Source organism: Myxocyprinus asiaticus, chromosome 5, assembly GCF_019703515.2.
Source record: "Myxocyprinus asiaticus isolate MX2 ecotype Aquarium Trade chromosome 5, UBuf_Myxa_2, whole genome shotgun sequence".
In the NCBI taxonomy this organism is placed as follows: domain Eukaryota; kingdom Metazoa; phylum Chordata; class Actinopteri; order Cypriniformes; family Catostomidae; genus Myxocyprinus; species Myxocyprinus asiaticus.
The window spans coordinates 45,116,316-45,127,243 of NC_059348.1; the positions used below are offsets into that span (position 1 = coordinate 45,116,316).

The following is a 10,928-nucleotide window of genomic DNA, read 5'->3' on the forward strand; positions in this document are numbered from 1 at the left end:
TACACTGCTTTCTAAAACATGAACCTGGTGAGCATGTTAGATTGTGTCTTACTCAATCAATGTTAACATGTTACTTACAATAAACGTGCTACCTAAGATAAATATAGAAAACCTTTTTGGCCCCCATCCAGTTTTCATTTGGATAATCTTGCCCCCGCAAGAAAGTAATTGAAGAGCCCTGCTCTATGTGATAATGCACAATGAATATTGGATTTCTAAGGAAAAAATAGCCCCATAGTCCACGTCAGTGGTCATTGTGTTTAACATTGTGCTGTTTCATGATAAATCAATGAAAATTTCAAAATGGCATATCAGCATTTGTGGCATAATATTGTTTACCACAAAAAAATTATTTTGACTCTTCCCTCCTTTTCTTTAATAAAAAGCAAAAGTCTGGGTTACAGTGAGGCACTTAAAATGGAATGGGTCCAAGCCGTAAACGTTAAAATATACACTGTTTCAAAAGTATTGCCACAAGACGTAAACAATATGTGTATTAACATGATTTTAGTGCGTTAAAATCACTTACTAACTTTTCTTTTATAGTTATAGCCAATTTTACAACTTCGTTGCCATTACATAGTGTCAACAAACCCTAAAACTACTGTAAAAATCACAGTTTAAACAACTTCACTGCTCAAATACTTGAGTTTTGACAGAACAATTAAACAAGTGCTTTTATAAAATTTCTGCTTTTAAACCCTCCAAAAATTGGCCAAATTCACTTCCATTGTAAGTGCCTCACTGTAACCTCGATTTCATTTTTATTTTTTTAAAGGAGGGACAAGTTGAAATGAATTTTTGTGGTAATCAACAATATGCCACAAATGCTGTCTATTGAGCTTAACTTGTATTGCACCCGGAATATTCATTTAATGCATTTACAAACTCGCTTTCTGATCGGCTGCTCTCTCTTAGGACAACAATAACCTGGAGTGTTTATTTTCCCAGAGTGTCACTCCTCTCTGTTGAAGATGTTCAAACATTACCTGCGACTCTGATTGGCCACCTCATAGGAAGAGCTTTACCTTTGCTTAAGCTCCGCCCGTAGCGACTTCAAAGAGGCATTTACCTCAGTGACACTGCTGTGCAAACACAGCCATATACAAACACACCTAAAACAAAAAATGGACATGCACGTCTGCAACCATAACTGCAAACAGAAATGTGTGCATGTGCATCAAAGCCAAACCAAAACACACATACAGCAGAAGAAAATGGAAGTAGGGCAGTATGTAAAAGAAATCGAACTGTATCTAAAGCTCTGTGTGAGACAGGAATCTCTTTTTCTCTCTGAGGTTAGTCATGTAGAAGAGATGTTTGTGAGACAGGCATTCACAAGCTCAGCTCTTCTCCGCATTCCACGCGCAAGTTTCGGCTGAATCCACTGACTTCCACTGCTCTGACTCTTTTTAAAAACACAGCTCCTTTTGTTCAGAAACGATTCACCTGCTAGATACGCAGCAGCCGGTGGATATTTGACACTATTGTGTAAAGTTGGTGCAGTTTGTGCTCAAGCAGCTACTGCTTTTTATGTGCCTCCCTTCATGATCACGAAACACTTAATAGATAATCCATATTCCATATTTCTGATTCAGAGCAGGTGTGTTGAGTTTCGAGGGGATTTATTTAATTAGGGCCACACACCCTCACAGCTGAAAAGCGCAGTCTGGAGGTCATAACGATCCGCCCTCTAGCCAATATTGGGAGCGTTCACTTATGACTCACACAGCGCCGACTCAAGGGTGCGGCTCGCGCTACTGATCATCATCTCGCGCTCATCTCACGATCAGGTCACGAGGGATGAATAATACTACTGTCTGATTTCTGTCATCACCAGTCCTGACAAGCATTAACCCAGAATTACCTTTTCAACATGGTTATGGATTCACTTCGTTATATTTCAATTTTAGATAATATATAGTTAGTATTGTTATTTATAATTAGCATTATATTCTATTTTTTTTCTATAACAACAATTAGAATAATATTAAAGCCTGTCATTGTAAGTGATAATGTGATTTTTATAATAATTTGCATTCTGTTCTATTATTAATTCATAACTTAATTCTATTTATTTAAATAAATTATTACTGTTGTAATACAGTATGCTAATAGAATATATTGCTAATATAATGCTATTAACAATTATTATTAAATAAATAAAAATTGATATAAAAAAATATATTATTATTATTATAATTGCTATTATTGGGGCCTGGGTAGCTCAGCGAGTAAAGACGCTGACTACCACACCTGGAGTCACAAGTTCGAATCCAGGGCATGCTGAGTGACTCCAGTCAGGCTTCCTAAGCAACCAATTGGCCCAGTTGCTAGGGAGGGTAGAGTCACGTTGGGTTAACCTCCTTGTGGTCGCTATAATGTGGTTCTCGCTCTTGGTGGGGCAGTGGTGAGTTGTGCGTGGATGCCACGGAGAACATTGTGAAGCCTCCATGCGCTCTACAAGCCACGTGATAAGAGGCGTGGATTGACTGTCTCAGATGCAGAGGCAACTGAGATTCATCCTCCACCACCTGGATTGAGGCAAGTCACTACGCCACCATGAGGACCTAGAGCACATTGGGAATTGGGCATGCCACATTGGGGAGAAAAGAGGAGAAAAAAAATCCAAAAAAATACATAAAAATTAATAATTGCTATTATTATTATTATTATATTACAATAATATTATAATATACACTGGCGGCCAAAAGTTTGGAATAATGTACAGATTTTGCTGTTTCAGAAGGAAATTGGTACTTTAATTCACCAAAGTAGCATTCAACTGATCAAAAAGTATAGTCAGGACACTACTGATGTAAAAAACAGCACCATCACTATTTGAAAAAAGTCATTTTTGATCAAATCTAGACAGGCCTCATTTCCAGCAGCCAACACTCCAACACCTTATCCTTGAGTAATCATGCTAAATTGCTAATTTAGTACTGGAAAATCACTTATATAAACACAGTTGAAAGCTATTTGTTTCGTCAAATGAAGCTTAACATTGTCTTTGTGTTTGTTTTTGAGTTGCCACAGTATGCAATAGTATGCATGTCTTAAGGTCAATATTAGGTCAAAAATGCTTTCTCTAGAAACTCATCAGTCAATAATTGTTTTGAGGAATGAAGGCTCTACATTGCTTGAAATTGCCAAAAAACTGAAGATTTCATACAAAGGTGTACACTACAGTCTTCAAAGACAAAGGACAACTGGCTCTAACAAGGACAGAAAGAGATGTGGAAGGCCAGATGTACAACTAAACAAGAGGATAAGTACATCAGAGTCTCTAGTTTGAGAAATAGATGCCTCACATGTCCTCAGCTGACAGCTTCATTGAATTCTACCCGCTCAACACCAGTTTCATGTACAACAGTAAAGAGAAGACTCAGGGGTGCAGGCCTTATGGGAAGAATTGCAAAGAAAAAGCAAATTTTGAAACAGAAAAACAAAAAGAAAAGGTTAGAGTTGGTAAAGAAACACAGACATTGGACAACAGATAATTGGAAAAGAGTGTTATGGATCTTAACCCCATTGAGCTTTTGTGGGATCAGCCAGACTGTAAGGTGCGTGAGAAGCAGTGTCCGACAAGACAGCCACATCTATGGCAAGTGCTACAGGAAGTGTGGGGTGAAACGTCACCTGAGTATCTGGACAAACTGACAGCTAGAATGCCAACGATCTGCAAAGCTGTCATTGCTGCACGTGGAGGATTTTTTGATGAGAACTCTTTGAAGTAGTTTAAGAAGTTCTGAACATTTTTTTCAAATTGTAATAGTAATTTTTCATGTTATTAATGTCCTGACTAAACATTGTGATCAGTTGAATGCCACTTTGGTGAATTAAAGTACCAATTTCTTGAAGCAAAATCTGTACATTATTCCAAACTTTTGGCTGCCAGTGTAAATATAAATATAATAACAAATATACTCATCATCATCATCATAGGGCCAAATAAATACTCAAATTAATCTAATCTGAGAAATCTAATAAATGCAATACGTTTATATTAAATTGTAGTATTATACTAATGTTTTTATTGCATGCTTGTAATATACATAAACTAATACATAAACTAAAACAATACACATATTTATTTACAAAAATTAGCAATATAAAAAGTTCGAGGGATGGCATGAAAGTACCTAGATTGTGTAATCTTATTTAAAACATGGTATGTTTTAAAGTTTTTATTTTTATTTATTTATTTATTTATTTTTTATTTACATAGGGAATCCACAAAACCCTTTATCTCAGAGCAAAGGCTTCCATGCTGTCGCTGGTTTTGTGGATATAATAATGGTTACAATAGTTATATTCACTGAAAAGAGGTTGAATTTCAAGACTATTTGTTAATTCAGCGAGTGTTTATGTTTGGACGTCTAATAATAGCGGTGGAATGTAGAGGAGGAAATGAGAAGAAAGGTAAGTAAATGCCTGCGAGCTCCGCTGGGAACGGTCCCAAATGGCAGGAGCCCAACCAATTTTGCTTCGTTACAGAACCGGGCCATGTGTGAGCGAGTCGTGAGCACACAGATCAACACACACATGCACACGTGCACAAATGAACGTTTAACAAACTATAGGAAAGAGAGCAACACGAGCGAAGAAAAAATATACACCTGGTAATTTTCATAGTACAAATCAATGGAACTTGATTTAGCAACTTTCAGGCGTTTTGTTCTATGCAACAGAGATAGTAGAAAATCGATCTTGCAAACATTATATACAAAAATGAAAATGATATTTATTTATCAAACTTACCTCGGTGAAAAAGTTATCCATTGTCCTTATAATTATTACTATCTGTGGTCTTCATAAGAGTCGACGATCCTAACCATAAGTGACACACAAAGTGAAAAGAGCCAGACAAGTCCCGCACTCACTGCATCTCACTGTTCTCCGATGACCACTGAAGCCTGTCTGTTTCTCTCTTTCGCAGAAACACGTCTTTGTTTCAGACCATACAGATGTTAGAAGTTCTCATGTGCCCCGCTGCAAGTCACGAGAGCAAGAAAAACAGGAATATCTCACGAGCGCTGTGACACGGGGGCTCACGAGGCGCATGTGGGTATTCGTGACGGGATATGAAGATGCGGCGCGAGGTCACTTCGTATACCGGTTTGACACGGTAAGCAGCGAGGGCTTCGTCTCCTGCCAAGTTTGCAAAGACTCCGCTGAATCGGCTCGCTGTCCGGTGGCTCCTCCCCGCGCACAGTTTAAATGGCAAAACTTCTGGAGCCCCGTAGCCTTGCGCGCTCCGCTTGCTCTTCCCATGGTGAGGACGCGCGAGAGACAGTTGACGCAACTACCGATATAATTTTCGTTGGCTCATTGTTTGTAAAACGTAATGAAAGTGAAATTATTATTATTCAAAATTAAGTACATGAGGGAGGTATATGGGAAATGATAAATTTATGTTTAAAAGTGTGTTCTTGTTCCTCCCTGCTGTCAACACACTGATCACACAGCCTAAACACATACTGTGAGAAAAAAAAAAAAAACAATGAATAGTTGTCAATTGAGCACCTGGCCAGTTTTGTAACCATCAACCCACTCTTCTTTGACTCTGAGCCTCATTCCAGAGAGCTGGAGAAGTCAAGGTGCTGCTCAGTCTTGGGTGTAATCTAATTACATAGTAATTAATTACTGTAATCTAATTACTTGGGTAGTACAAAAAATAGTGTAGCGCAGTGTTTCTCAAACTTTTTTTGGATGAACGCCCCCTACTTCATTCCCTTTTGCCGTGAGAGTGTGTAGACAGAGGTAACAGAGCCATACCAGTGCATTAGCGGAGGTTGTGACTCTGCTTGTCTATTTGACGCTGCTAAACCAGATACTTCAGATGTCACTAGACTTCAGAATCAGATGTACCGCGGTACAAATGCGTACCAACCCGTATAATGGAAAACTGGTATACTCCAATCTAGATGAAAGTTTTTATGCAAAGAGGAACTTCATTAATGTGACTGATAAATGCCCCCATTTGTAAACTAAGGCTTCCCTCTCTACTGATCTGCTTTCAGCGCCCCCTGGGGTGTGGTACTGCCCCTATTGAGAACCCCTGGTGAAGGTTTTCAGGGTACAGTTACTGACTTTCAATTAAGTGAATTACTTTACAGTGAATAACATTACACATACATCCATCTTCTAAAGCCACTTGTCTTATGCAGCACAGAATAGTGCTGGAGCTTACCTAGCTGTCTCGGCCAAAGGTCCATCACAGGGCAAAACACACATACATACACATTCACACTCACACTCTCACTCTCACCTACAGGCAATTTTGGGTCTCTAATTACCTTAACCTGCATGTCTTTTTGGACTATGGGGGAAACCGGAACATGGGGAGAACATGCATACTCCACACAGAAAGGCCCAGTTGTGCCAGGACAGTATTTCTAAAATAATAATAGGCTATATATGTAGAATATATTATAAACATGCATTACATTAATGTGTAGAACTGTTTTGATTTTTTGAGACAGCTGAAGGGTGTGTCCCCTAATGAGTCAATGAACAAGGAGCAAATGTAGACATTATTTTGAATTCGTTGAGCAGAGAAATACAAATTTTTCTGTGAAAAGTGTTTTAATAGGAATGTGTTTCTGAAAGTAATTTAAAACATAATAGGAATGTGTTTCTGAATGTGATTATTTTTTCAATTATGTAATCAGTAAAGTCAATAATCTGATTACAATTGTAGAGTAGTAGTGTAGTGAATTCAATTTTTTTAGTTACTTACTCAACACTGGTGGTCAATGGAGTGAATGATCATGTGTAACCGGTCATAATCAACCCACTCCGAGCGGGATTCGAACCGGCGTCAGACGGCATGGGAGGCTAGCACGTTAACGAGGAGGCTAAAGTTTACAGCCTCTAGCGTCAGATTTTGAATGGAGCACAGCGGACGAGCCAGAATTGGCTCAGTCTGTTATAAACACCATTTTACAGGCTAGATCACTTTCCACGAGACGCCTTTACACACTGAAATGGAATGTGTTCACTAATTGGTGCTTTTCACACAGCAAAGACCCAGTGAACTGCCCCATACCTGAAATTCATACATTTCTTTAAAAGCGATTGGACGCAGGGATCACTCTGTCAATGCTCAAAGTTTATATGGCAACTATATCTGCATATCACACACCTGAAGCCAGCACATCTATAGGCAATCATAAATTCCTTAAGGGGGCAGGGCAGCTAAATCCCCCTTGCCTGGCTACAGTCCCGACTTGGGACCTAACTTTGGTCCTAAATGCACTCGCGGGGCCTCCCTTCCAGCCTCTGGACTATGTTGAATTATGTGTGCTTTCTCTTAAGACCGCATTACTGCTGGCTTTGGCCTCAGTAAAATGGGTTGGTGATTTGCAAGCACTGTCAGTTGGCAATTCATGTCTACATTTTGACCTGGGTCTTTAAAAAACCACTGTCAAACCCAGGAAAGACTATGTGCCTAAAGTTCTAACCACACCCTTCAGAGCGCAGGTGGTTCACCTTCAGGCCTTTTTCCCTCATCCATTTAATTCGGATGAGGAACAGTCCTTGCATTTGTTTTGCACTTTGCGAGCACTACACACATACACCGAGCGCACCCGCCAATTCAGACTGTCTGACCAGCTCTTTGTGTGCTATGGAGGACGCACGAAAGGAATGTCCGTCTCCAAGCAAAGACTTTCTCACTGGATTGTTGATGCAATCATCCTGGCTTATGAGTCGCAGGGTGCGAATTGCCCAGTTGGTATTAACATACACTCAACTAGAGGCGTGGCCTCTTCATGGGCATGGACGAACGGTGTGTCCTTACAAGACATATGTTTTGCAGCAGGATGGTCTTCTCAAAACACATTTGCAAGGTTTTACAACCTAGACGTAACGTCTCTCTCATAGCAAGTCCTCTCTGTCTAGAGCGCTTGCTATTTCATTGGCTAAACATATACTTATGCCCCTCTTTTTAAGTACGGGCTCCCTGTCATTTTACACAACCCCCTGCATTCAGACCATTGTATTTCCCAAAAGTCACAGGCTTTCATTACAAATAAACTTCCTTCCCAACTGGGTTTGTGAAGGGGTTAATTAATACTCTATGACCACAGTTCATATATATATTCTGAATGTTCCCCTCCTGGCTCACCATGAGGGTCATTCACTTATTGACATACTCATGTCGGTTCCCGTCCTGCAGGACTGCGGCATCATGTTTCCTCTCTGGGAAGGTTATGCCGTGTAGTGCAGCGTGATGAGAATCTGTTCCCCATAGCGTCAGCTTAGTGACACAATGTCAAATGTACTGAATCCTAAGGGCACGTCTCGGTTACATTTGTAACCTCAGTTCCCTGAAATGAAAGGAACGAGACATTGCGTAAGCTGGCCGCACTACGAACAGGGTTTTTTGAGGTGCGAGCAATGCGCTCCTTGTCCCTCAGTCATAAAATTCTGAGGAATGGTGTTTGCGTGCCCACTTTTATACCGGATAACTTTTATACCGGATAGCTTTGCCCCTAAAAGGACAGGGCTTAAACACCATAGCCAATCCTGGCATTATTGTAGAAAGGTTTCAACTAGGTTGTGTAGAAGGACACTCCCCATGGCATCAGCTTAGTGATGCAGTGTCTCTTTCCCTTCAACTCAGGGAACCGAGGTTACATACGTAACCAAGATGATTTCTTGTGTACGCAGAGAAACATGACAAAGCGGGGGCTGAGCTAGGAGTTTTTCACAGGGGTGGCCGGGCAGGGGCCAGCAAACAGTCTGTGGTGGCACAGAAATTTTCGGGCAGCATTTTTGTATCGTAAAAATCTAAATTGTGCCCAAGACAAAAAATGACCAAAACAGCAACTGCAAGTGGGGTGGCCAATGGGGTGGACACTCCCTAGCTATGCCACTGTGACAAGTTCATTAACTCTCTGCAAGGAGGCAGAGGGAGACGGTGAGATCCAACTCAAAGGGTCTTTATTTTCCCACACTTTTCAGTGCTTCACAAAACTCAAATAATGCTTTTCAGCATAACAAGAAATGATAATCACACATCAACACATTGCTCCGTGCAGCTTTCTCTCCTCCTCTCCACTGGCATCTGACTTGCTCTTTAAACCGTCTCCAACAGACAGTCATTGACAGGTGCTGATCGTCATCGTTCTCATCTCCCGATCTTGCTCTCCATTCACAAGCTGTCGCTCGACCACGCCCCCACCACCACATTTACTCTTATTGTGTAGGGGGGTTTCAGGGGCATGCACCCTTGTGAGATTGGTTTTTTTTTTGTTGCAAAAACAACACCAAAACATTAAATTCTGGTGACTTTAAGAGAAGCATTTTTACATCTTCTTCAGTATGTGTATTGACATTCATGTAACTATTTGCTACAAAGGATTTTTAAAATTATTGTTCACGCAATGCAGCACTAACTGAAGTTTCTCAGTTACCTCTCAAACATGTCAGTTGATTGTAGATAAATATCCACTTCATCCAGCGCTCTGTTTGTTCTGTTTTCTAAATGATCCCAAACTGTTTTACTGCGTGACAAACAATCTCACCTAAATCTCACAGGGTGCTGCTTTTCTCAGTTCTTACCTCTAGTTTTATTAAGATGGAAATATTTACAGCCTACATTACAGCCCTTCTCTGCAGCCACTTATTTCCCAGCAAGACATAATGCCAATCATGTGCTGACTAACATATATATTGTTGTTCTTTACAAATACATTTAACAAAAACTTAAGCAGGTAGTTAAAAAAAAATTTTTTTTAATTTAATTTCTGCCATCATTACTCAACCTCGTGTTGTTCCCCACATGGATTTATTTCTTCTGTGAAGCACTAAAGATGTTATAGACAGAATGTTAAGACTAAGGGGCTATTTACACGACAACGTTTTCAACTAAAAACGGGAAACTTTTTATGCATTTTGGCTGTTCGTTTACACGACAACAGCGTTTTGGGGCCTGAAAACGGGTTTCAAAGTGCAAGCTTTTGAAAATAATGCCGTTATCATCTCCATGTAAACACACAAAAACGCGAATTTGTGAAAATGATGACGTCATGCGCATGCGTATTACGTGTTCTGTCTATAGGCATGCGCGCGAGTACTTCAAAACAGCGCACGAGACATTCAAAACTACAATGGCGGACTACAGGACTGTGTTTGTGCTGCTCAAGATTTTGAGTTTATTGACGCTTCTCCAGCAAAGTGTAGATTTACTGCATCACTGCTACGACCACCGATCGCCATCTTCATTGTTTGTATTCACCGCTCTGTGGAAGAATGCTTATGTGCGCAGGCGTGTAATGTTTCTTTACAAAGTGACATCGCCAACTACTGGTCTGGCATGCATAATACAGCGTTTTTAGTCGTTTTCGCGGATCCGTGTGTACGGCGATCGTTTTGACAACTTTGTCGTCTGTACACGAAACTTTTCAAAAACGTTTTTAGTACATCGTTGTCATGTAAACGTACCCTCAGTCACCATTCACTTTCACTGCATCTTTTTCCACACAATGAAAGTGAATACTGAGACTAACATTCTGCCTATTAACATCTCCTTTTGAGTTCCACAGAAGAAAAAAAAAAGTCATGGGTTTGCAAAAAAAATGTGACGCGGTAGGCGCAGCTTTACCAGGGCTAAAAATGCAGGTTAAGCTTTTACGAACAGAGAAAAGTAGTATTGCCGAGCGTCTTGACATCTTATTCTGAGTGGCTGAAGGGAAGTCATGTAGTCCTAATGTCTTCCGTATCCAACCTCTGTCAGTGCGACGTATACACAGATATGAATTGTCTGTGTTTTTTTCCCTCTCTCTCTGTCTCTCTCTCTCAACAACGCGATTTTCAAATATATTTTAAATGATTCTACGGACCCCCTGCAATTATGCCCCCGGTTGAGAAACACTGCCCTACACTATGCAAACCCTAAATAATATAAACCCTTGCTT

General features: G+C 40.2%; 1 protein-coding gene across 1 annotated transcript in view; it reads right to left on the minus strand.

The window, feature by feature from the left end:
• Window positions 1-5,199, minus strand: part of LOC127440307 (unconventional myosin-X-like) — an 81,085-nt gene extending 75,886 nt beyond the window's left edge. Inside the window, exon 1 of the mRNA XM_051696817.1 lies at window positions 4,765-5,199. Coding sequence (XP_051552777.1) covers window positions 4,765-4,785 — 21 coding nt within the window. The 5' untranslated portion in view covers window positions 4,786-5,199. The remainder of the gene's footprint in view (window positions 1-4,764) is intronic.
• Between the last annotated feature and the right edge of the window lie 5,729 nt (window positions 5,200-10,928).